At 45.8% G+C, this 26,706-nt stretch overlaps 1 protein-coding gene across 3 annotated transcripts in view; it reads right to left on the minus strand.

Moving 5' to 3' along the window:
- KIF20B (kinesin family member 20B) overlaps positions 1 to 26,706 on the minus strand; it is a 2,369,321-nt gene that overhangs the window by 1,852,615 nt on the left and 490,000 nt on the right. For all 3 annotated transcript variants that reach the window (XM_069611316.1, XM_069611317.1, XM_069611318.1), the window contains exons 5-6: positions 24,851 to 24,989; positions 23,198 to 23,382 (exon numbers count right to left, since the gene is read on the minus strand). In XM_069611316.1, the coding sequence (XP_069467417.1) occupies positions 23,198 to 23,382; positions 24,851 to 24,989 (324 nt within the window). The remainder of the gene's footprint in view (positions 1 to 23,197; positions 23,383 to 24,850; positions 24,990 to 26,706) is intronic.

A 26,706-nucleotide genomic window follows, 5' to 3' on the forward strand; every position in this document is an offset into this window, starting at 1 on the left:
CGGCTGGAGCCTCGCTTTCGTGCCGCTCTGCGCCCGGCATTACAGGGTCAGGCAGAAGTGTGGGCCAGAGTCAGGCAAGTAGGGGCGCGTCGGCTCCGGCGCACAGCAATGCTGGAGGCGAGGTAATGGATGCTGCAGTGCAAGGTGCACAGGGTGGTGGACTCTCACCCTGCGTGTAGGCGCAGGAAGCCTTAGTGCATCAGATAGGGGAGCGCCGAGTGGATGCCTAGTTTACAATGTGCAGGCAGGGCAAGGAGTGGCTGTGAGAACTATGATACAGATGAGAATCGCGGATGGGGGGGGGGGGGGTAGGGCGAATAAGTGAGGAGGGGAGAAACGAACGAGCAGCCTACAGACAGGCACAGGCTAGGCCTTATGTTCTAGGGGCCTTGGGTGAGGGGGGGTCGGCTAACGCCTATGGGCCACCATGCTGGCATATAAGAGCGTGTTCAAGTCAGTTGCTAGGCGACCACGAATCAACAAAATGCGGCGCTTCGGTCGGCGGCCATCTTAATGCAGAGTAGGTCGTCGTGTCGCGGTACGGCGCCTCAGCAAACTGAAGTCATCCTAAAGACTGGAGACTCAGATTAATCAATTATTCTGAGATAATTACCCATCAATCATCTCGTCAGCTAGCTGGGACACAAACAAATGGTCTTGGGGATTGAGGTTTAGAGTTTGTTACAGGACACAAAGCCAATGACAAAAGTGTCCACAGTACAGTAAGGTCTCTCACCCAGTACACTCTCTCATTCACCAAGTGGTTGACACGTTCCACCCTCTTGGTCAATGGGCGTTTGACGCTCATTCTTAAGCAACTAGTTCCAGACTTTCCCTGGTTGCATACCCAGGACTCACAAACTAAGTATCCACATGTTCCAGTCTGCATTTGTTTTGCAGGTGTCCAGCATTGAGGATCTTCAGTGTCTCCTTTAACAGCTGGAGATATAACTCAAGCTTTGAGGTTTTGGAGTAACGAGTTCACAATACCCACCTCTACCAAACAAGGACCGTTCTCCACATTTAGGCAAAATATGCGTGAACCTACTCCCTGCTCTTGTACACTTCCCATTTTACTTGCCAGGGTCTCCAACCTCCTCACCATCTCGACATGCCATGGGCTGACAAGGCATCCTTGTTCCTTCCTTTTCTTAACTTAAACAGCAATTCCTTTAGTAACTGCTACCACTTCCAATTGTTCTCCACCTATTACTGCATCCTCCATAACCTCACCACCTCCTACCACTAATCTCCTACCACCACCACCTATTCCTACTACTAACACCTCAGGATCTGCACCTTCTCCTGGCTATTTTTGCACCTCTGACCTACAAGAGCATCCAGTCTTTGTATATTGATCCAAATTCATCCAAACAGCAACCACAACCTGCACCAACAAACCTTTATCATTCAGTCTCCCTTTGGACATACATTTGCCTGAGGGACAGCACCTATCTGAGAATTGAATAAGGGCTGAGACTAGCTCTACATATCTGGGCAGAATTGAGGCTTAAGGGGCTTGGTTAAAATTCTATGAGAAACGGTGGTCATTTTTTAAATTTCTTTCACTGTGCCTGTACTCCCTGTGGCTCCTTGGTCTTGGCTCTAGCCAGGGGAATAATCACTAGATAATGTATATGAGTCCTTAGCACAACACACAGAATACGTTCTGCTGCTGAGTAAATAGTGTAGCATCAGTTCCAGGAGTATCCCCAGACTGAGAGAAGGGTGTATGTCTTTAGGGATGCTCTGCTGTGAAAAGTTATGGTGGTATCACAACCACGGGTATCACACGAAATAAAGTCTCAGCACACGCAGCAGTGTGAAAACATGCAGTGATTCCAGAATTCACTGCAGTGAAGGAACAAGTTACTTACCTATAACTGTTGTTCTCCAGCATGGGTCTGGCATGGATTCACATGCTCATGAATATTCCCCGTCAGGCTGGGAATCCTCGTTAAAGAAAAAAATCAGTATCAGTTTCGTTTCTGATCTGTCTTTCTTAGTAGTAACCAATCACTGGTCTCTGGGTCATACTGCCCCCAGCCAATGACTGCCCTCTCCCTAATCCCCGCCCCTGGCAGCCATTCTCAGATTTGGTAGCACGTAAAGTGGCAGTATGACCAAGTGAAGAGCCGCAGACGGGCAGGAGGCAGGGTTCACATGTGAATCCATGCCAGACCCATGCTGGAGAACAACAGTTACAGGTAAGTAACTTGTTCCTTCTCCAGCATGGGGTCTGGCATGGATTCACATGCTCATGACTACAAGAATACATAGCAGTACACACATGCACAACCACGGGAGGTGGCAAGGCTCAACATTAAGCATTTCATCAATTCAACATTAAGCATCTCTTACCTCCTCACCAGGCCCACCTTCAGGCGAACAGGTTGCGCAGCACTGCCTGGCCTACTCTGGACGCCTCCCTGGAATCCCGGTCGACGCAGTAGTATCGCGTGAAGGTGTGCGTCAGCCTCCACGTAGCAGCCCTGCAGATGTCCAGCAGGGGCACACCAGATAGGAAGGCCGTGGTAGCAGCGATCGCTCTGGTCGAATGGGCTCTCGGACAGCCGGGCAACGGTCGGGTTGCCAACCGATGACAGTGCATGATGCAGCCGGAGAGCTATCTGGAAATGGAAACCTTCGAGAGGGCCTGCCCTTGGTTCACAGGTCCAAAGTTCACAAACAGTTGTGATGTCTTCCGAAAAGTATTTGTGCGGTCCATGTAGAACTTCAGCGCTCTAGCTACATCCAGCGAGTGCAAAGTCCTCTCGGCCAGCGACGGGAAGAAAACTGGTAACACCAAGGGCTCGTTGAGATGGAAGTCCGACGGCACCTTGGGCATGAAGGAGGGGTGCGTCCTCAGCACCACCTTGTCTCGTGAAAAGTCAAGTATGGAGGCTTGCAGGATAGGGCCTGGATCTCTCCCACTCGTCGTACAGAGGTGATGGCCACAAGAAATGCAGTTTTCCACAACAGGAACTTTAATGGTGCCGAATGCAGGGGCTCGAAAGGTGCCCCCATGAGCCTGGTCAGCACCGCGTTGAGCTCCCACGCCGGGGCCGGGGCCTTCACCGGCGGGAACGATCGGAACAGTCCCTTCATGAACTCCTTCACCAGGCGATGAGACCACAGGGATGAGCGCCTCGGAATTCTGGTGTAGCAGGAGATAGCCGCCAGGTGGATCTTGATGGAGGCATGGGCCAGCCCCGCCTTGGCCAGCGAGATAGCAAGTATGGTAGCACTTGAGGGGTCGTAATCCGCAGAGGGTTAATCTTCTGTGCACGGCACCAGACAGCGAACCTCTTCCATTTGTGTCCGTAGCACTTGAGAGTTGAGGACACCCTGGCCTTTGCAAGCACCTCCTTGCAGACCGCCAGGATATCGTACCCTCCAAACTCTAGTGCTGCAGGAGCCAAGTCTGCAAGTTCAGGGACCCCGGGTCGTAGTGGAGGATGGCGTCTCCTTCTCTGGAGAGGAGATCCGTGTCTGTCGGCAGTTTGACTGTGGGGGACGCTGACATATCCCGAAGGTCCGGGAACCAGATCTGTCTGTCACGCCTGTGCGACGAGGATCATCCTGCACCGGGACCATCTGAATTGGTAGATGAGTCGCAGCAGCAACGACGGGAACGCATAGAGGAATAGGCCGCCCCAGAGGAAATGAGAAGGCATCACCCATGCTTCCCGGCTGGGGAAACCTGCTGGCGAACCTCTGGCACTTGGCGTTCGTCGCCGTCGCAAATAAGTCGGTCTGGGGATTGCCCCATTGTTGGAATAGCAGATCCACTTGGTCCTGACGCAGTTCCCACCCGTGGCACGAGCGTAGCTCCCTGCTGAGTGAGTCGGTGATGGTGTTCTTTATTCCTGCCAGGTGGAAGGGTACCAGAAACATCCCTTGGGCGACGGCCAATGACCCAGATCTTAGGCCTCCTTGGATAGGGCTGGGGATCTGGTGCTTCCCTGTTTCCAGATGTACAACATGGTGGTGGTGGTATTGTCGGTGAAGATCCTCACCTCCTTGCCCCTGAGGGATGAAAGGAACTACCTGAGGAGCCCAGAACACGGCTCAGAGCTTCAAGACGATGTGTAGCGACTACTCCTCCGGGAGCCAAGGGCCTCTTGCGTGGAGATCTCCGGTGTGCGCTCCCCGTCTGGAAGTCCATCCGCGCCGTGAGATGTGCGCGGGTGCCCCACCACCGGATCGCTTGGCGGAAGGTCTCATTGAGCGAGATCCTGTCTTCGAAGCTGCCCGCCCCTTGCATCCAACAGACGTCGAGGAACTCTTGCAGTGGACACATCCGCAGCCTGCACAGGCGCACGAGGTAGATGCACGATGACATGCAGAGAAGGGATTTGATGGACCTCACCCTGGCCAAGTCCGTGGCCGACAGCCGTTGCACCTTGGCCAGGATGGCCTTCGTCCTTTCCTCCGACGGAGAGGCTAATCGCGCCACTGCGTAGAGCCTGGCTCCCAGAAACAGTGCGACTTGCGACGGGACGAAGTGGGATTTCGCGTAGTTGATGGAAAATCTCAGATCCGTCAGCAGCTGGATGGTCTTCGCGATGTGTCCAACAACGAGTTCTCTTGTCCTTGCTCTGATGAGCGAATCGTCCAGGTAGGGGTAGACGTGGATCCCCTGCAGGCGCAGCCGCGCCGCTACTGGTGCTGGGCACTTGGTGGATACCCTGGGTGCCGACTTCAATCCAAAGGGGAGGGCCTTGAACTGGTAGTGCCGTCCTCGGACTACGAATCTGAGGAACTTTCGATGTCCTTTTAGAATGGGGATGTGGAAGTAAGCATCCACCAAGTCGCCCACCTCCAGCTGTGCCAACACGTGCTGGAGAGTGGCCATCCGGAACTTGATGTACTTGTTTAAGCGACGAAGGTCCAGGATGGGTCGCCAACCGCCGGTCTTCTTCCTTACGAGGAAGTATCGAGAGTACACTCCGGAGCCCCGGAGCCTCTTTGGGACGAGCTTGATGACTCCTTTCTTCAGCATCGCCCTTACTTCCAGCAGCAGTTGAGGGACATTGTTTTCCTTCCTAGCCACGGGAGGAATGCGGGGGCACTTTTTTGGAAACTCAAGAGTGTGCCCGCGGGCCAGGGTATCCAGCACCCATCAGTCGGTGGAGATGGACTCCCACACGCTGATGAACCTCGCCAGCCAACCTCCCGGTGGGGTGCTCAGGTGGGGGGGGCTCGACGCTACGGCTGGTTCAGTCCTGCTTGGTAGTGGCCTTGCCGCTTTGACGACATCCCCCTGACTTGCTGCGTCCTCTGTAGGCCTCCTGCGAAGAGGAGCGGGCTGCCTGGTGGTATGTCGAGGAGCCGTCACCAAAACCATTGGAGGCACCTTGCTTGCCTCCAGAATTCCAAAAGGGTGGCCGTCGTTGCAAAACTCCCAAGGCCCGAGCCGTTTCCGCGTCGGCCTTGATGGCCGGAAGTGACTCGTCCACTGTCTTGCCAAACAGGTTGTTTCCGTCGAAAGGCATGTCCAAAACTCTGGTTTGCACGTCCCGGCGGAAATCGGTTGCCTTGAGCCAATCACGATGACGAAGGCAAACACTGTTGCCCATCTGACGGAAGCCGGTGTCAGCAATGTCCGTGGCCATCGTTATGGCGTGGTCCGACGCCACCTAGCCCTCCTGCAGTATCTCCAGGGCCTCAGCCCTCTTGTCATCCGGGAGGAAGTCCAGCAGGGGAGCGATCTTAAACCACAGCTCGAGAGCTATAGCACGAGGACTCCCAACACTTGAACGTGCGGTAAAAATCTGAAGATGGCTGCCAGAGGAAGGGCCTAGGTAGAGGGCAGTCATTGGCTTTGGGCAGTATGACCCAGAGACCAGCGATTGATTATTAGGAGAAAGACAGTTCAGAAGGGAAACTGATTCTTTTCTTTACCGAGGATTCCCAGCCTGACGGGGAATATTCATGAGCATGTGAATCCATGCCAGACCCCATGCTGGAGAAGCAGGTTTTTATTAAATGAATCTTAGTGTTGGAAGCTGACTTAAAACTTCTGGGCATACATTACAGTCATTAAGCTTCAGGAAAATGTTTACCTTACCTGGCCAGTCCACGGCTTCATAGGAGCGGAAACAGGGCTACAGTTTCTGCTATTGAGAGGTGGTAACTAAGGTTGCGGCTCTGGGTGTTTTGGTGCAACTAATGAAACCATCACCTGCCAAATGGCTTGGACCAAATTAAATTGGTCAGGGGATCCTCCCCATTCTGAAGTCAGAACCATCATCCAATGGCTATGGGAGGAACCCAGCCCCATTGACCCACTCTTCAGACTGCCCCGAGAGCGAGACAGGGATCTTGGTCACATACCTCAGTCTCACTTTTTCCCCGTGGGTGAGTCATTCACTGGGTAACTGCTGAAGTGGTACAAGTTGGCTTGCCGGTGTTGGTCTCCAAGAGGCACTGAGACGGCGTATGAATAAGACCTGGAACAACCACATAATAGTATCATTGGCCAAGTCATAGGTGAATTATGGGCAACCAGTGTAAACGTGTACCGTCGGATAACACATTAGGTACACTATGGCCCAGCAGATGGCCAGCAATGATAGCTCCCCAGTGGAACTTCACTTGGTTGGACATTTTTTCAAATAAAAACACAAGTTAAACGCTCTTGGATGTCCCGCTTCCTTATTGTCAATTATCATGCAGCTACATACTGAGACCTCCATGCGCGTAAGGCTCTCCATTGAAGGCCATCTTTCTGCATCTTTTGCTACTTTTTTGGGTTTAAAGCAGGGGTGTATATCGGCGTCAATTCTGTTCAATCTGTTTATTTTTGACATGGGTCATTCCTTTCTTCGAATACTTTCGGATGCTCCTGAACTAGGTGGCCAGCGTATCCCGTGGCTTCTTTACGCTGACGATCTTGTATTAATATCCCAAATGCCAATGGGTCTTCATAATTTATTATCTGCCTTATCCAAATATGCTCTGGAGAACCAATTGATTGTAAATCTTGAAAAATCGCAGATTATGGTCTGTAGGCCCCTGGGGAGAGCAATCTTACGAAATACTGTTTGGGATCTACAACAAGAACCAATGGATATAGTTCTGGAATACAAATATTTGGGATTATTTATCCAAAATAGTGTGGGTGACTCTAGATACTCGAACTTGTTGCGAGCAAAACTTTTGTCTCTTACATCACAGGCTAAAATTCTTGTCTACAAGTATGGCAAATTTCCCTTAAAGCACCTGCTATTGTTTTACGAGCAAAAAGTCATCCCCATTCTCACATAGGGCACCGAATCAAAACTGTATTCCAATGATCAGGCTTGGGACAAAATGGAGGCGGCCTTTTGGAGAAAGGTACTCCACTTGCCAAACTGTTTGCCCATGTCTATCCTGCGCTATGAACTGGGTATAAAACCATTATCCAGCAGGGTCAAATGGAGCATGTGCTCTTTCTTTCTTAAGTGTGCTTGGTGTCACTCACAATAACATATTGAGCACGGTTGCCAGATATTTGTCTTCCTCCTCTCTGACCTTCCCCTCGAAATGGCGAAGTGCAGTGTTGAATGCTCTATTGGAAGCTGATATTTCCTTACAGTATTTAATCGAAAATCCATCAAGAGCCAAAGCTAAATATTATCAATGGGTTTGGATTCAAAGCTATGATATCTGTTTAAAATATAGATACTTTAATATAAAAGCTTTTGGTATTAAACGGTTGGGGCAAGCTGCCGGCTATCTTGTGAAATGTCCTTCGGCAAAAATAAGGAATCAGTTTTTACGAGTAAGGATGAACTTGTGGCCCACGCGAGAAGTACTGGTGAGGCGAAAAATCATTCCCGCTCATCAAAAATGTCGTCGATTTTGTGATTCTTCTATTGCAATAGAAACGTTGCAACATCTGACAGTAACATGTCCATACTTAAAGGCCATACCCACTAAACAATTCAATAATTTAATGAACCTACATTTGGCATGGGATGAAGGTGAGACATGGAGCATTTTAGTTAATAGTTCTAGAATCATGGTCATGAAGTCCTTGGTACATTTTTTGGAAACCATTTTACCTACGGAAATTTATTTTTAAATTAGTGTCACAATTTTATGTCTATGTACATGTGTGTTATCTTGTTTACATGAGAATTTTACTTAAACAATGTTACCTGGTTTCCTCAAAAGGTCTAGGCATGCATACGTGCTTTTGTGTTCTCTATGTGATTTTTTTAAGTTGCTCCAGTGTTTTTCTTTTGTCCCTTTGTGTTCCAATGTGAAATTCGAAATTCTCATAATTTTATTTTGTATAATTATGTAATTTTGAAAATTTGATTTATTTCAGCTGTATCAAATAAAAAAAACATATGGATGGCTCTTCCCCTTTCTCTACTTGGGACTATACTGCTCTGAGGTGATATGAGATAATTAGTTGTCTTACAGTACACTTAAAAGAGGAATAGCAGACATACAAAATACCAGCAGCTCAAAATATTCTGGGAGGCCACAGCCACCATGGCTGCGGTCACTATCAAGTAGGTACTGAATTCCGGAGGTGGGCCTGGACATCAGTAAGAGGTTCATGGCGGAAGTTGGCAATTAGAAGCAGAACGGAGGTAGGATTACTATTTGTAGATGGAACTACGCATAGTCCTTCATGTCAGAGTGGCATGTCGCCCCTCAAGGGTGTCCCCAGAATGATGCTATGTAGGAAGACTACAGACTTGTTACCTAGAGAGAAGAAGCAGGCGCAATGAAAACTGATAGATGGACAAACAAGTGTACATCCTCAGACGAGAGAATGCCTCTTACCAGAGATGCAGCATCCTTCAAGGGGAATGAGGTATTTAATAGGAGAAACACTAGCACTATGGTACTTCTTAAAAGACCAATTCGTACACAGGAGGAGCTATGCTGTTTAGAAGGGGACATGCTGCAGGCTACTATATTGCAGGTAAATACATTGTCTCTTGTTACATCTAAATTTTGCTGTGGGGACTGAATTCCCTGACAATCCGCTGCTTTGACCCAGGATCACTGACAGCCTTGTGGACCACCTTCCTCAAACCCACAGTGTCATACCTGGCAGACTGAATACCTTTGAAATCATGGACTGTACCAGGGAAATGCGGGAGATACGGACCATAATTGATGTTTCTCGGTTGGGTTAACACAATAAGATATTCGCACTGCAACAAGAGCAGACACAGATGGGAAGGGTTGCGATCTGTAATCGGTAAAGTATGCATTAGACCTGCACAGTACTAACATTTTAAAAGTACAATATAGTGAACAACACTGTCAGTCAGGGGCATGCAGTCAGTTGGAACAACTTTTGTAAGTGTAATATAGAGACTGTCAGCAAGGCATATAGGTCCGCACCCATTCGAGGCTGTGTTAAGACGTGGATGAGCCGGTGGGATGTTGGTCAACAGAATTGTACGGATTAACCTTTTTTTTGGGTCTTGGACTGTAGATTGCCCCAAATCTCCCCCCGGACAGCAGGAAAAACAGTTTCCTTTGTGTGAATGCGCACAATGCAATTGATGAATTGACTCATTCAGAACATTAGTTAGGGCATGCAGATAAGCACCAGGGTTAGTAAGGCCACTCAGGAGAATGTCAACAGGCTTTTCTTAAGATGTGCCCACCCCACCAAAGGGCACTCAAGCACATCAGATCACCACACTACAACAGCAGAATATGTAAATACATCTAGGACTGCAATGCACTAATGTTGGAAAAATGACAACCATTTCCAGCTTGTAGGTTCCTTTGATGAAAAGAAAATGTTTCACTTAAAGAGTTCTCCAATATAAAAAGAGAAAAATGTGACCAACTCAGTGGAGTGCTCCATCTGATTTTTATGAGGCGGCATATAATAGACAGTGTATTTAAAATAATGATAATGAAAAATTACAAAAGCATGACATTTGAGCTCAAAAAGATAAATTACTTGAAAATCTGCTTACTCTCAAGTAATAAATGTGAGGAGGCTACAAGAGGACCTATTAGATTTCTTTGGCAATGTTAAATCTGCTCCACAGCAGTTTGCTTGGTCAATGCTACAATAGTCTGTCTCCCAACAAACTGCCCAAATATCAAACCAAATTAGCCCCACAACCACCAGTGCCACATCGGCCAGACGCCCAATACCTGCTCAGTAATCGTCTCAGACAACCACACTCCCAACACAGCTGGCAAAATGGAGCCACCCCCAACCCCCAACTCACTCCAAAGAAAAGTGAGGCTGCAAACACTAAGTCCACATCAATCCTGGGTTCAAAACTATTCTCCCCTCGGCCCCCAATTATCTTATTTTTTAAAATTTCCAGGTTAGCATTCTATTATCCGGGGAGGTAGCAACTACAAGAAAGAACCACCATTAGTCAGGGTGCTTTGAGACAGCTCTGGGGTAACTCATACTAAGGTAACAACTTAGTTACCCGTGCACGCGATGGACACCGGGTGATTAACAAATTTAGAAAAAGAAGTTTCAAATATTAGAAAAACACCACAAAGATTTGCAGAAGCTAGAGACAGTAATCCAACTCTATAATGCCTTGTGGGCTAATATTAAACAAAATATGGCAGCATAACTACCACTATACATTAGACAGTGACTCACTCAAAAAAGTGGCTTGCCAGCAACTGGCCCTGGAGTAGAAATTGCACCAACTTGCACAAGAGAGGCTGTGTGGTGGCCACAATGCCCAAGTTTTCCCCATGGAAAATACAGTCAGAGGGCAAGGGGGACAATGGAACTGCAGGCTGGAGAGATAAAGACATTCTGGTATAGCTAAGCCAGCAGTCCAGGAGGCTTCAGAAAGTGCTTTTGTTTGTGAGTTAAAACTTCAGCAGAAGCTAAAAGTGGTGTGTAGGATTGCAAACAAAGCCTCCATTACAATTGGGTATAGATGTAAACCACTGTCTGGGATGTCAGGAGCAGCTGAAAGAAAATACAAACATTTAGCTCATGGCTTAACTACAAGGCGGATTTTCCAGAGGGAGAGAAAGGTCTTCTACTGCGAAGTGAGGATGGTGTAGAGGATTGACAGAACTATCAGCAAACCGATGGAGGGATCCACATCACTTCTAATTATTACAAACATGAGGGTGCCTGGAAAAACAAACACCCGGACAGACAGCCAACAAACTTTACCTTACCTTACCTTTTTTGTAAGGCACTACCAAAGTGGCCCGGGGGCATAGGGGCACCGACAGAGAGATGAAGACGGAAGGTGCGAGAGGGGACCCAATTCTGGGCGTTATCTGAAAAGATACGTCTTAAGCCACTCCAAGGAAGGACAGCATTTTAGCTCGAAAGGCAAAGCATTCCATTTAGTGGTGCAGTAACCCAGAACACCCCCCTTTTTTAGCTCCCGCTTCCAAATCTGCCCCTGTTCACGAACAGAGATACAACAAATGTAATGAATATTATGTCTAATATGCTCCAAATGAGGACCGCCATTAGAAGAGCATGTGAAAGGACAGCATTGGTTACGTCGCTGGTTGATCACAAAGGTCCCCATGTGCAATGTGTCATAGGAGGACCGTCTGTCCCATGTCTCAGACATTGGCAATAGTAAGTCAGCCAACTGTCCCTCTTTCCCCCCCCAGTATCAATACTGGTGGTATCTACAATACACATGCCCAACATTAATAAGCCATAATCTGTCTCCAAGTCATGTAACTGGAAAACAGGCATTTTTGTTACACTATATATAAATAACATGACAGGGTATCTCTAGAGGTTGCCATTAACAATATCAAAGCTTGATAAACCACTGGGAGGACGGTCCACTCCTACCCCTCAAACCCAAAGGAGGCAGCTTGTCACTGGAGTTTTGAGAATTATTATCCCAAGTTAAAGACCATCTCTGGTTCTCACATGACAAAGTAAGAAACATTCATCACACATCCTCTCCGTAGAAGAGGGGACACCCGATAGGCTACTCAAGATCAGTTGCACCCTGATGCCAAAGAAGGGATTGTCCCAGCAATTCCATCACTACTTTAACAGGGGAAAAATAGGCCCAGTAATTAGTAGATGTAATAACCCTATTCTCCCGTGTAAAATAAGCTGGTAACGATACAATGTTTTGTAAAGGACTCCCATTCAGTTTGAGTTATACCACCATCATTCCCACTAGTCCATACCACATTGTGTTCCACACTCGGCTGCTTGACTCACTGCTGTAGATCTCATGTCCCATGTTTTTTCAAACCGGTGCACCCAAAAAGCAATTATCTATTCACCTTTTCATAATGTGGTTTACAGTACACGTATACAAGGATCCCACAGGGGTATACAAAGCTCCCCACCATATTTTCCCAGTCTTTGGAAAAGGCTTTATATGTATACGATTCCTAAGAGAATCTGTGTTTGCAACACTTACAAACAAGATACGTTTGTATTATTCACTGTATTTGTATAGAAACGCCACAAACCCTCCAAACAGAAGTTTCAAACATATTGTAAGAGTTCATTAACTAGGGCACAACCTTCTTGCTGAACACAGTAGATCAAATATACACAATTAAATACAAAAAGGTACCTCAACCCATCAATGTTAAACAGATGCATAAATAAACAGGTAAGGCAGGATATTGTAGTCTTTGGATATTAGGTTATGCAGTCCTGGTCAAACCCATTCAGGAGCTACTAACATTAAACACCAGAGCCACAGCCAGGGCCTTGAGAAGCAGAACAAACATTCTTTGCAGATAAAAAGCTCTCTCCGACGCACGTGACTAGGGTTGGCATTTTACAGCAAATGTACTTTGTATGACCATTAACAAGATGGGGCGGCATTAACAGTCAATGAAAAATCCTACTCAACCCCACAGTAATACTAAACCACCCACAGTATTACTAAACCAGTAGCAATTGCAATGAAAGCTGATACGGGTACAAAGGGTACCATGAATGGTACACCTCCTTCGCCGCTTAAGGTAACATGGGCCAACGGCAGGATACATTCTACAAGAGTGTGTCAGCATGGAAAAATCAAAACAATTGTCAGTAAAATAAGGACAGTAACAAAAAGGCCAGGATAACTATTAAAAACACTGACAACCCAACCCAGTAAGGAAAAACTGAATGCAGACTTTGGGAAAAAGAATACCTCTGGGAATTGAAGAACGGGCGTCTGTAGATGAGTCTCGCAGAACATGTCACCCAAGTTCAAGCATACATCTTAAACATGTGTCTTAAAAATCACTAAGGCTCATAGAACAAAACCAGGGAAACCGAACCACTGTTTTCGATTTCCTATGGTCTTTTAGGAGCTCAATCACATGCTCGGCATAATCCAACATCTAGTGGAAGTCGCACAGTATTACAAGATTTATTTTCAAAACTCAAAAACTGACATCAACACGGCATGTTAGTAATACTATCCCTAGTGTGACGTGTACTGTACCCACGATCCTTCAAGCGTCTAGGTCCCTCAGATTGTTTCTGACATGAGGTTGCATGAAGTGTAGCACAGAAACAGTGATAAGCCAGAAACCATCTATGCGCCTTCTAATCCATTGGTGGAGGAAGGGTGGGCACATGTGAATTTAAGCAGATACACGCACCAGAAATACGATTACGGTGAGTAATGCATCCCTTCTGGAGCTCAAGGATCTGCTTGGATCACATGCTCTGCATAGATTAGCAAGCAGTATCTGGAGAAGGGGGTGTTGAGAAGGTACAGCAGCAAAGATGTTTTAGGACCGCCTGTCCCACCTGTGAATCTGCTTTCGAGAGTGTGTCAATGCAATAATGCTGTGTGAACGTATGTATGAAACTCCATCTAGCAGCTTTGCAAATGGCGTCTAGAGGGACATTTGCAATGAAAGCTACGGTAACTCCTGTAAGCCTGGTAGAGTGAGTACTGGGGGTGCAAAGTAAGACTTTCTTGAATAGGGAATAGTAGAGCTGTATGCATCGGACTATCCATCTGGAGATGGCATTCAATATTTTATCGCCTTCTCTTCCAGGTGCTATGGAAAAAAAGAGTTTGTCGGTTTTCGTTAGAGGTTTAGTTTTGTTCACACAGTACAAGATCGCCCTCCGTACATCAAGTGTATGGAGGCTTTTTTCTGGTGAGTTGGATGGATTTTGAAAGAAGGTAGAAAGTTCTATGGATTGATTAACATGAATTTTGAAATGAACTTAGGTGAAAACCTGGGATGCTTTCTGAGGACAACCTTGTCCTTGTGTAGAATGAAAAAAGGGTTGTGTACAGACAATGTCTGTAGCTCACTGACTCATTTTATGGAGGTGATCGCTACCAGGAATGCAGTTTTGGATGTCAGATGTTTTAAGCTGGGTTTGTGCATAGGCTCAAAGGGTGGATGCATGAGCTTGAAGAGCAAAACATTGAGATCCCAAACTGGTAGACGGTTGGAAATTGGGGGAGGGGGATATACTCTTTACCCCAGCCATGAATGCTTTAATGATAGGAAATTTCCACCAGGACACCTTGTTTTGTGAAGTTGTGTAAGCTGAGGGGGCCGCCAGATGTACGTTGATGGAATTAAATACTGGGCCCGAGTCTAGTAGATAAAGCAGTATTACCCAAATTGACCTTTTTACAATTGCACAATTGACCCAAATATAGTGGTTATAGTGGTCCTAATTGACCTTCTGCACAATTGACCTTTATATTATTTTATATATGCATTGGGTTGGTTTTGGATTATAAATATTATAAGGGGATTGGGTGGGGGGTTTTGGATTTGGATAGGAGGCTACGGGGGGGGTTTCCCATGGCACATATGTCCTAATTGACCTTCTAAATTAGGTCAATTCTCCTGAGGTCAATTGTGAAAAGGTCAATTAGAACACAAATCCCTTCCACTTATTGAAATAGCAGTGTCTGGTGTTGGGTTTCCGTGCCTCCTTTAGGATATCCATAGACCTTTGTGGAAGATTCATAGATTAGTGAGCAGGTGGAGGGACGCTCGCCTGTGTTGTGACATAAAACTTCCTAGAACTCTCTGCAGTGTTCAAAGCTCTTCAAGCTTTTCAGCAACATCTCACAGGTCAGGCAGTGCAGGTCCACAAACAGCACTACTGCCATGTTCTACCTGATCAAGCAGTACAAAAAGAAACCAGATTGTGTAACCTTTGCCCAACTGTGTAAAACTCACTCCAACTACACTAACCATGCCTCCTTACACCCTTCGCATCAAAGGCCCTTTAGTATGCAATAACTTGGTGTGAGGCTAGTCCTTTTGTATTGGATATGCCCTTTGATTCAGATTTCCCAGGACTGCTCCTGCTAATAGGCCATTTTGCTAGAGAGTGGCGTTACCCAACCTCAGAAAGGATCAAAGAGGCATTGTCTTTTAGTCTTTCAGCCTTTTGCCCTGCCGGATGGCAGGCACAGGGTGTCTGACTAGAATGCACACAACCATAAACACAGCTTGGCTGGGCTCACAGTACTGTCATGGGTACGATTCAAATCAGGTGTAGCTTTTAATAATTATTTAAACCCTCCACCACATGGGGTATGGTTTATATGTTCTGGTTACCATGCCACTAGGTGGGAAGTTTATTAATCCTATGGAATTTGGTACACATGCATAAACTTAAACTCAACCACTGCAGTTGCTTGGCTGTCACAGCAGCTGTCAAACAGGGCACCATTGACATCTGAACCTGCTCTATGCCACGGGACAGTAGAAGTTGAAGACCAGGAGACTGATTCAGTCTAGTAAGGGTGTATTTTAAGCTTTTGGCACAGAGATTATGAAAGGTGGTTCTGATTTCTGAACTGGAATTATCCGTATCAATAAATACACAATTTAAAAAAGGCTATGGTTTCTACACACTTGCCAGATGGCAATTCCTCAACGCAACAATGAGATTGAAAAAGCAGCAATATCAAGAAGCTCGAAGACTGGGTCAGGCAGCCTATGTTTGGAACTGCATGCCCCGAAAGTACTTTGAAAATGGACAAGTGATGGTGCACTCCATGAAGGGAGAGAATGGATCTTCCCAGGATGAACTATTCAAGGGCAAATGAGGTATCCGATAACAGAACACCCATCTTTATTATGAATTTCCCAAAACACTCGTATTCATGCACAAGGGAACGTTGTTAGTTTATACTGAGCATTGCAAAGAAATAAATGGACCCTCTTGGTGCACATACATTTTACTACTATATGGACTTCCGTGTACAGCTCCCAGACACACTTACGAAGCATCTGTTTGAAGGATGAATGGGTTTGCATAACTTGGAACGGTCAACAGAGGCAGATGGCATAGGAAACGCTTCAACTGATCAAAGGCTTTTAGTTGCTTATGTCCACTGGATCACGTTAAACTTCAATCCCTGAATTTACAACCAATAGGGGTCCAAACATAGTTGAAAAGTTGGGTATACAATGTCTACAGTAGCCACTGAGGCCCAGAAAGTCTTATAAATTCTTCTTGGTCTTGGAGTAAGGAATGTCTTGGACACGCTTGACTTTGGCAAACGGGGGTAAACAGTTTCTTTTCCCACTTAATGCAGATATTTTATACTGAGGACAGCCAGGTGACAATTAGATGGATTAGTGTTAAGGACTGCTGCTTCTCTTGGCTGATCACAATTCAAGTTGGGCCAGGTGTTAGATGGTCGTTAGCAGGTCCTCGGTTGCCTGAAAGATTTCTCCCCACTGCCATCCTCATCACTGCCTCCTTCACAACCATCTTTCAGGATATTCAGGAAATTGCAGGACTGACAGCCGTACACCAGCAACCTTACAATGCTTGCAGGGTTTTCCTGGCAGCAAACAGTGTCCAAGTAAGACGCACGCCCCAGTTACTTCCATCCTGGCACAACAGCTTCTGCAAAGAAATTCTTGCAAGTCTGACTAAAGAGCTCCACTGGGTCACCTGGTCTGTGAATGCTAGATTGAAGCACAAAACCTTTTTAATTTATCCATGACTCTGGACATAAGAGTTACCTGGTTAATAAGGATTTCCACATGAAACCCTGCGGTGAGAAGACAGGATGTTTGATCATGCTTTGGGCGGTTTTATTTCTCAGGTGTTTCAGTGCATTAGGAGATGTAGCCAAGGATAACTAGTATATACACAAAATCCTAACTAGTTTGGGGTGAGGGACCCAATTGGGTCCATGGCAAATGGAAGTATTTGTCAAGGTTAGGTAGGGGGAAGGTGTTTAGCCTACTTTAATGCTGTAAGTCTATTGGCCTGATGGGCTTTCAGAGCACACATTTTGGAGATCTTGGTGTATGACAGTTGTAAGGGTGTGGAAGGAGAGACCGACACCCAGGTGGCATGCTTTTGGACAAAGACCTATTTATACCAAATGAAAGAAGGAAATCTAGCTAACCTTAACTCTAAGACGGATCTCCCTGCCTCAACAAAACAAAAAAGTCAGAATGTCCGAAAATAAAGTATCCACTGTCAGAGTCCTACTTGTATCTCTTACACCAATAACTAAATTAGATTTTTCTCTTCTTGGTCCAGAATAATGACTTTCTTCTGGGCGGGTATAGTTCACCAAGAAGGGCAATGTCTCCCTTCCCCTGGCCTCTCGGGCTTCTCTTGGCTGGTTGACAAAAGTTCAACAGGCAACCCGTGTGTACCCTGCGGCCAGGGATTGCCTTGGGCCCCAGACCCCTTCACAATGGTTTCGCAGACAGTTCCCAGACCACTTCGTAATTACTTCCAAGACCCAAAGGTCCCCGGGAAGCCCCTCTACCTTCTCTTGGGACTCCCAGTTGTCTGCCTCCTTCCCGGGCCTCTGCTGACGGCTCTCATTCATTCAAGTCTCTGTTCGCACTGTGTTACATTGCTATGCTTCAATTCAGTGGAGCCGCGCACGGCATCGCTGCTAGGCCTTGCAGTGCGACACTCTCCTGTGTCCTGTTCCAGCACTTCTGCTGTCGGCGGTACATAAAAGGACACCTGGACTTCCCTTTGCACGTGCCGGCCCACTGCTACAGGCTCCACTCGCCTCGACGCACGCAAGTATAGCTCCAGTAGCAGTGCCTTCGATGAGGGACTTTCTTCAATGTTTGTCCGTCTTCCATCTTTAAGTCACTTGAGGTTTGACCACTAGAATGCTCCATCCAGTTCTAGGAGTGTTGCGCGATAGCTCTGCGTGTCTTCCTCATCACAGTAGTATGTCGTGGACATCCAGCAGTCAGTCCTGCTCTTCATCATTGCAGAACTACAAGTATAGAAGGATGAACATAAGTACGGGGGGGGCTGTCATGATTAGAGGAAGGTAAGGAGGAAGGTGTGTAAGAGGTTTATGAGTGGTGTGAATACCACATTGGCCGATGATTTAACCCCAGAAACCTAGAGGGAGGAATCCCTCCCCATGAGATCCACCCGCTGAGTACCATACCCAGAGGGATTATTGGGTGGCGCACTCACCTCCCTGGCCTCATGGAAAGGGTCGCCATCACATGATTCCCCACACTTGCTAGAAAGAAAAATCAGGAGGACATCTTGGAGTAGGCTGGGTACAGGTCTGTCAATCTCCTTTAAGTTTAACAATCCAATAGAGAAACCCACCACTTCTCTACAAAATAAGCACCTATTCAAGAGCAACCTTTCTTAGCAGAGATTGCAAAAGCACAGGCCACCCTTAAACAAGTGTCATGCTGACCAAAGCAAACCCTTCTCTAAAGATGGGTCCTTTAGCTTGGAAGGGACATGGCACCCCATCCCTATTCCAATTCTGTGTTTTTTCCTGTGAACATAAAAGGAACAATTGACTGCTACAATATGGGTAGTCTCCAGTTCTGGGTCTCTTCTGGCTCAGCCACTGTATGGCGAACAAATAAATTGGGGAACGGGGTCCCTCTTTACCAAAACGTTTTTGGGGCTATAGTTGAAAAGGGTGAGAAATCCAACTGCACCCCAGCAGTCTGGGTCAACAATGGCTACTATAGGTCTATCGTGTACCCGACTGATATGATAGGACAAATGATATGGCATTTATAACGCACCTATACACAAGTGTTTCAAGGTACGACGAGGCAAGGGAGGGGAACAGAGGGAGGACGAAAACAATGATCTTACTAGGCCTAGTGACATTGCGATCGTGCAAATGCAGGAGGGAGGGGAGAAGTGCCAATTAAAGGTAGGAGGTGGGGGTGCTGGACAAGTGCCGGACAAAGAATCAACATAACAAGTAGGGCAGCCAACAGGTGTCTAATTAGTGCAGGAAAGGGGACTGTAGAGTTAAAGATACAGACCACAAGTGCACGGGGTGCCAGGAGGCAGTGCGGGTATGCAGCTGGATGGGCAGGGACCTGGGTCCAAACTCAGAGGGTAGCCAGGTGACCAGTACAAGTGTCAGACAGGAGATCAGCAGGGGAGAGGAAGAGAGAAGGCAGAAGCAAAGAGGAAGGTCTAAGTGCTTCCGGAACCAGAGATGGTTCTGCTCAAGTTTCAGAGGTAGGAAGGCTGTTCCAGAGGGAGGCAGCAGTCAAAAAAGATCTGCCCCAACTCGTTGCCCGTAGAAGCAGTGGACCCTCAATGAGTTGGAGGAGCGAAGAGCTTGAGAAGGAAGATCTTTCCATAGAGAGAGTTGGGGGTATTGCGGTCCCAGGCTCCAGAAAGCCTTGTGGAAAATGCAGAGGGTCTTGAACGTGATCCTTGCTGCCGCTTGGAGCCAATGGATGGATTGCAGAGCTGGAGATACACGATCCCTGGGCTTGAGGCCAAGGACAAGTCTCGCAGTACTGTTCTGATGAGTTGTGGAGGCGGGTAGATTTAGGAAGAGGCTGTTGCAGTAGTCCAGCCCAGAGAGAACCAGAGCTCTACAGACACGGAGACTCTGGGGGAAAGTGAGGAAAGAAGAATACCTTGAAGATTAAGATGCTGGGCATTCATAGGACCGTCTTTGAAGTGCTATCCTCAGTCCAGTGTAAGGCAGGGCCCATCCCTGGACATTGATATCAACCCGGTCAGCATTGCAGAGATCCCATTGCGCCGAACCTAGAGTGGCTCTTTAGGGAACATAGGCACAGCACTGTATTTTCAGCTTACGGGCAGGGCAAACGTTCATCACAGTCTCTGTGCATCCCACACCAAATTCCTGGCCAGATGGGGCAATCGAAGGCACTCAATGAATGAGGTTTATAGTAATTTACAGAATACAAAGGAACATAGTCCAAATACTTGACGGCAACATCTCAGGAACAACAATGTAAAGTGTTTCCATCCACAGGGTGGCTGTTCCTTGTTCTCAACTAACTAGTTGCGGGCCAGTCATCTATAGCACTAAGAGGGCACACAAGTTCTGATCCGCATTGGTTTCCTGTTTTCCTGAGGTTCAGGTCCTTGTGTCTTCTCAGCTAGCTGAAGATCTAGCTTAAGCTTTTAAGAGGTAAGCCAGAAGTCCTCTAAACCCTATGCCCTATAAACCGTCAGATGCATGCCCAACTTCCTCTCCCCTCATCTCCCTCCGTCAGGGTCTTAACCTCCTCTCACCTTCTTGACCCGTCTTGGGCAGACCTGGTGTCATGTTCCGGTCCAATTGGCGGTTGTTACCACGTTGGCGGCTACACCGCCATTGAATGTTCCATTACATTCCCTCTGAACGGCCAGCAACGCTCTAGTGTTTACCAACATGGCCACCGCTGGGAGGTACTTAGTGTGTGTACTCCCAGCGGTCGGCACGTTGCAGCCGTCCGGTTAGCTGGTCTCTCTTTGCAGTTAATACGCTAAGTAAATTTCCTTTCTTGTTTCGCTTCACACAGAAGCCCCCCTCTTCCTCTATTGTCTGACGCTACTACGAATTGCATTCTGTTCATCTACTTACTTTTGTTTTCTCTCCCGTACTGGCCTTGCCGGTTCTCCTCCGCTTTATATACTCCTTTGCTCCCACTATTACTTTTCTTTGCTTCTTGTGCTCTCCTGGCAGCGTTTACCCCACTCAGACCTCTCCTGTGCAGTGCCTTGGTTCGTACTTCATTTCTTGTTGGGCACAGTTGTTACGCTCTCACTTCTGTTCAATATTGATCCTAGTTGGAGACTACGAATTTATCACCTTGAGCCTTTAACCTCTTCTATAAACAAATCCTCCTTTCTACTTAACTCAGGTATCCATTTAATGGGAGTGCAGACCACATCCTACCCTGATGCTGGAAGTTTGCCCTTCACTACTCAAGACTTGCAAGGGTTTTTTTTCTGCCTGCTGGCTTTTTCCCCCATATCTGACAGCCTGTTCCCGGGGCTGGAGCCATAGTGTGGTATTCTAACGGCTTCACTGTGGCTTCTACCTGTGGCAGGCACTTACCACAAAAGGAGAAAGATTATCTGGCACACCAACACAGCCTTCAAGAAACCTCTGGAACAGAGAACAAAGGTGAGGAGAGTGGTGCAAGGTGTGGGGTGGAGAAGACAAAGGAGGACATACAGGACACTTGGCCTCCTCGTTCCTGCCTGCTCCTAGCTTCCACAAACCTCCCTAGTTGTGGCCACCATTTGCAATTCTTCTCCACCTCCTCCTGATCTTTACCATCTCCTACTACCACCTCTTTCTGTGAGCACCTCACTCAGATTTTCACATTTCCTGGACTCCAACAGCACCTTGCTCCAAAAGCCTCCAATCACCATCCGTAGCCTGTTCCAACAACTCACAAACAGAAACTGGGGCTCCTGGTTTTATATTCTCCTGCCTCCTCCCAATGTTCAATCTTCTCACATTCCCAAAGCATGTGTATCAACGCACTACTCTTTTACAATACCAGCATAAGTCAGAGGCAAGAGCCTCTGCCTTATCTTCTAATGCACAGCGCGGTTGGGTGTATCGAAGCTCAAGGTCTACCTTTGCATTAAACATATTGCTTTATATCTGAACATTCCCACTCCGTGAGAGTTCACCACCAACAGTTTTCAACATTGCCGTTACCAGCTGACCTGTTTTGGGAGAAGCACCTTTAAGCATGTGTACACAGTTTTACATAGTTGAAACTTAGTTGTGAAGCAAAGGAGATCTATACAACAAGTTGATACAGTGACGGGGCATCATTTACTTTATTAAGTGTGTCCTAGCTCGAGAGCAGTGGAGCGCAGTACAGAGTGAGTAGTCAGTGTTTGGGCTAGCATCTTAACAGTAGCAGAGTACTATGAGTTCCGGTCTGTGGTCAATTGGGATTAGTCTTTGGTCAGGTGTTCTTGAAAAATACAGGTTTTGAAAGATTTGCTAAATTAGAGAATTGTTTAAGCATTCCAAGCTGATACCAGGATTGAGCAGCCACCCCCGCCCCCCAAAAAGGTATCATTCACGCAGCCGGAATCAGTAGTTGCCTGTAAATTACCTCTTTTTTGTGCTGTAGGTGGCACTGCAGCTTAGCAGCAAACACGTTGTGTGCAGTCTCTCGAGCAGCAGTTCGAGTATACCGATTTTGGTAAGCTACAGAGGAGAGCAAGGCTTTCATGTACACACCGAGGGCCATGCAGCAAGTTACAATTTCAACTTTCAAACGGTTGGTAGTATTTCAGTGTTTTGGATGATCCAGGTTTCAAAGGGGGTGGGTGGAAAGGAGGAGGATTGTGAATTCATAGGAAGTTGTGATAGATTACGATAGTATGAGACAGTCCCACTTGTATCCAATTCACAGGTTATTTACATATTGAAACGCTTAAACCCCTAACCGGTCAAGGCTTAAAATCATTCTCCCCCAGTGCCTTCGGAGCAAACGCAGTTACTATGAAGGTGCATTTACAGCTGCTACATCCATACGTGGGGTATGGTTGGCCGACAGACGCAATCGATTTATCGATCAGGATATTTCAAATCTTATTTGCACATTACAATAGCTAAAATAGGAAAAGCAGCATTTTGAAAAAAGAGCCCCCCCTCGCCCTCTTTCTACAATGGAACCAATGAATCTGGAACATTATTGTTCTCGGAACAAGTGACACTTGATGAACACAGAATATGGAGAATTTCTTACAGGGTACCGATAGTAAGATTCTTAACTTCAGAATATCAAGACCTCTACTGCCCACAAAAGAACGCAAATACTGAAAGTATGCATCTAATCTGTGGAACATTACACACGAGATATACAGTGACGCGAGGAAAGGAACATTATACAACAATGACATCCAGGATAATCTAGTGCTGATAGCGAACTATGGCAGTTTCTCCAATTTGAAGGTAAAGGAGTGCATAGAGGGATTGCTGAATGTTATACTGTTTATGCTCAAAAAAATAAAGATTTCTTTTAAAACAGACATTACCTCTTTTGTTAAACGGAGAACAGCATTTTTTATGGCAATTTCTTTTTTCACTTGGTCTTTGGTGAGTCTCACATAATCTCGACAGCGATTTGGTTTCAAGTCCATTTTTGTGTATTGTTTGTTTTGAATACTATTAAACATCATGTTCATGGACCTTGGTAAAATACCAAGGTCCTCTGGTGTACCTGAAAGAAAGCAACATTTTAAACATGATTTGACAACCAGTTTATGTGCCACTTCAATATCCTAGCGCAGCACAGCAATTTAGGTACCCTTGCAACTTTTACTAGTAGACTTCTATATCAAGACAAGGCTAATCCTGTATGGGGTAACTAATATTGCCCAAAAAACAATTTCAAAAGCACCAACATTAAATGAGCTCAGACTTTTCCAAACACATAGCTCTAGTTTATCCAACTAGGGCATTGGCTTCAAATTAAAGTACAAAAGTCAGAGTCCTGCAAATGCCCCAATAGGATGACTGGCATATGTCATGATTTCTGAACCTCATCATCGATGATCTAAAATGAAGGCAAAAAACTGGCTTCTCACCCAACAGATGCCATAAAGGTCTGCTCCTTCTGCTAACCTGTAAATAACTGTCAAATGTGTAATTGATATATTCTGTACATATGTACATAACTTTTACACTCTACCTGTATACTTCATGCTTCCACTCCTATTGCTTTATGTTTGTACATTATTTTTGCATGTATATATCACTATTTTGCATACTACTTGCGTTGTAATTATGTATTTTAACCTTTGTAACTATGTAACCTTACGAAATGCGCCCAGATACCTTAGGGTTAGGTGCGCTACATAAACAAATCAAGAAGTTAATCGCAACAAGCATACCACAGAATAGCCATGCAAGGAGACTCAATACATGTTGAAGTGTGGTATCTTGTCCTCCTGCAGAGATGGAGTTATAACATCAACCTCTGCAGACTTTCAGGTGCTATTCAGTACTTATGCCCGTTTTAAAAATCAATGATTACAATGAGCTTCACCGGAACCATACGCCTTTATATCAAGGGGTAAATACACTTTTTGGGTTGAGAATATTCATAAAATGGTGCTTTTGTGATGTTCAGGGCTAAAACTCTAGATGCTTCAATAAGAGCCCTAGTACACTGCTTAATACCCAGTGCAAAAGTAGTGACGCAGGGCATGCAGTCAATATCAGACAACTCTATGGACGGAGGAGGGCGGGGGGGCACATGCAACTCTTAGCAACACAGGTGGGCAGCAAAGAAATATGGGCGGGAAATTGCAGGTTCAGATTTAGGTGAAACAAATCGCCACTCTTGAATGCAAACTAACGGCAAGTTTCACAGAACTTAATAGCAACAAACAAGTGTCCAAACGACACATAGAAACCAATATATACAAATGTTTTTATTATGTTGCAAGATATAGATACCCACTTTGATGGAAAACACTATTTTGGCCACCCAGACCAAAACAGAGCAGGACTTTCGGTACTTAGTATGAGAACAAAAATGTCACTGCAATAGCTAGATTGTCAACTAAGGAGTTCTGGAAGATTGTACAATGGAAAGTGAATAAGTCGCACAACAAAGACAGGCAGCGCCAGGCTATTATGTTCAAACGGTGAACTGCGAAAATAAATAGTAAACAAAGAATTACCTTGAAATGTATGAGTCTTTCCAGCATTTGAAACGCCGTAAGTGAAAATCAGTCTATTCCTCCCATTTAAGAAGTCGTTCACTAATTCTTTTACAGTGCCTTCAAAAAATTCTTTTTGTGTTGTTTCTGGACCAAAAATCTATGAGGGAACATTAAGATGTCAGCTTAGAATATTAGAAATTTTATTTTATGAAAATAACATTTTTTGCTAGAGTCCGAGTGGGCGTTCATGAAACTCAAGAAGTGACCACTGAAAAGAATACATTTGACAATGACAGTAGAGGCATACGCTTGAAACATCCCTCGTACTCAACTTCTGAAAACCAACTTCGTACTGACTAAACAGTAAAACACAAAGGTTGATGGAGGGCAGAATCGGTCCAACGATTCAGTATGGATTTGCATATAAAGTTTGAAATATCCCAACACCTTTTCCAACTACGATAAATAGCAATATACTGCAAACGGATTAAATGAACTCCACACAGTAATTTTACATATAGACCTAATCATGGAGAGATCTGCAAAAAGCAGACAAATAACCTACATATCCTGAGCACTTAGTCTCCCGGATCTTATTTTGAAAGCAACCCGGATTAACTTTTTGTAATAGGTCCTAAAGAAAACCGAAGTAAAACGAACATAGATACCAGATGGCTTTCAGTAAAATGTATTTTGCGTTATGGTTTGGATAAGCATCAAGGGTGAAGGAAATGAGAATTTGAGCAGGCATGACAGATGCTTCCAAAGCATTAAGAATGAAGTCTTCGACTAAATCTTCGTACACATGAAACGGTTTAAAATATCATTTCAAACAAAATATATAATATTTTTAAGATTAAAAAAGTAGTTGTTGAACCATGTGTCTTGTCTACTCGTGGCAATGTCTTAGTGCAAACCAAACTTAAATGGTCATTGAGACCAGCAATATTAAAGAGCATATAATGAATGTTTAAACCAACCATCCAAACCAGGTCTCCTTCACTAGTTATGGGCCTATGAAGCCCAATAACTCCAGTGCTTTAGAGATGTGCAATAAGCAAGACAATGTTTAGGCCCAGCTAGAATTTCCACGGACTGCGAAAGATTTATGGGCCGCAGAAGTACGGAAATGGGAAAATGTATAAAAAGGCAAGTCATTTGTATTCCTCCCTTTGGTGCCAACACCATACAAGTGTTCAAATTCACATATTACCTTTATCTTTCAATTAACAAAAAATCACCAATTTGTGGCTGCAGCAAGGACAGTCTCTGACCAACATTCCATAGTGGTAAAACAAGAGTGAGAAGGAGGACCAAAAATCCAGATATTTATATTTGAGATCAGGTCTCAAAACAAGGCGGTCCAGAGTTGGGCTTATGGTCCCAGTGAGAACTGCGACCAGAAGGTGAAAAGGAGTGCTTGTTTTAAGGACCTGTATCTGGTCACGGGCAAACAACCCTTTGGCCCACCTTCTCAGAGCGAGGCATCTTAATCTCACAAAAAGAATTACCCTATGGGTACAGATTGCGAAAAGCCATTTGGGGATGACTGCTGGCAGACACCTAGGGGCATACTCCAGTAAACTTGGGCCACACCCGAAGGAGGCCAGGTAGTATTCGGATCTCAGGCATTACATTATGGCTTTTGCCATGGGTCTGGAAGCTGGATGTCTGCTTTTCCACTTAGACCACCCATCTGACTTCTACCCTTCAGACCTGAATGCCACTGCAGCTCTCGAACCATCCTCCGCCCAATTCCGCAGAACATCTACCTAGTGTGCTTTTTTCCCCTTGCTTGGCGCCATCCTCATCTCCATCATCACCAGCTGTAGAAAAGGAAGACCAGTTTCACCCATCAATCTTTATTTGTGAGA

The sequence above is a fragment of the Ambystoma mexicanum genome, chromosome 8 (assembly GCF_040938575.1).
Source record: "Ambystoma mexicanum isolate Mex_15411 chromosome 8, UKY_AmexF1_1, whole genome shotgun sequence".
In the NCBI taxonomy this organism is placed as follows: Eukaryota; Metazoa; Chordata; class Amphibia; order Caudata; family Ambystomatidae; genus Ambystoma; species Ambystoma mexicanum.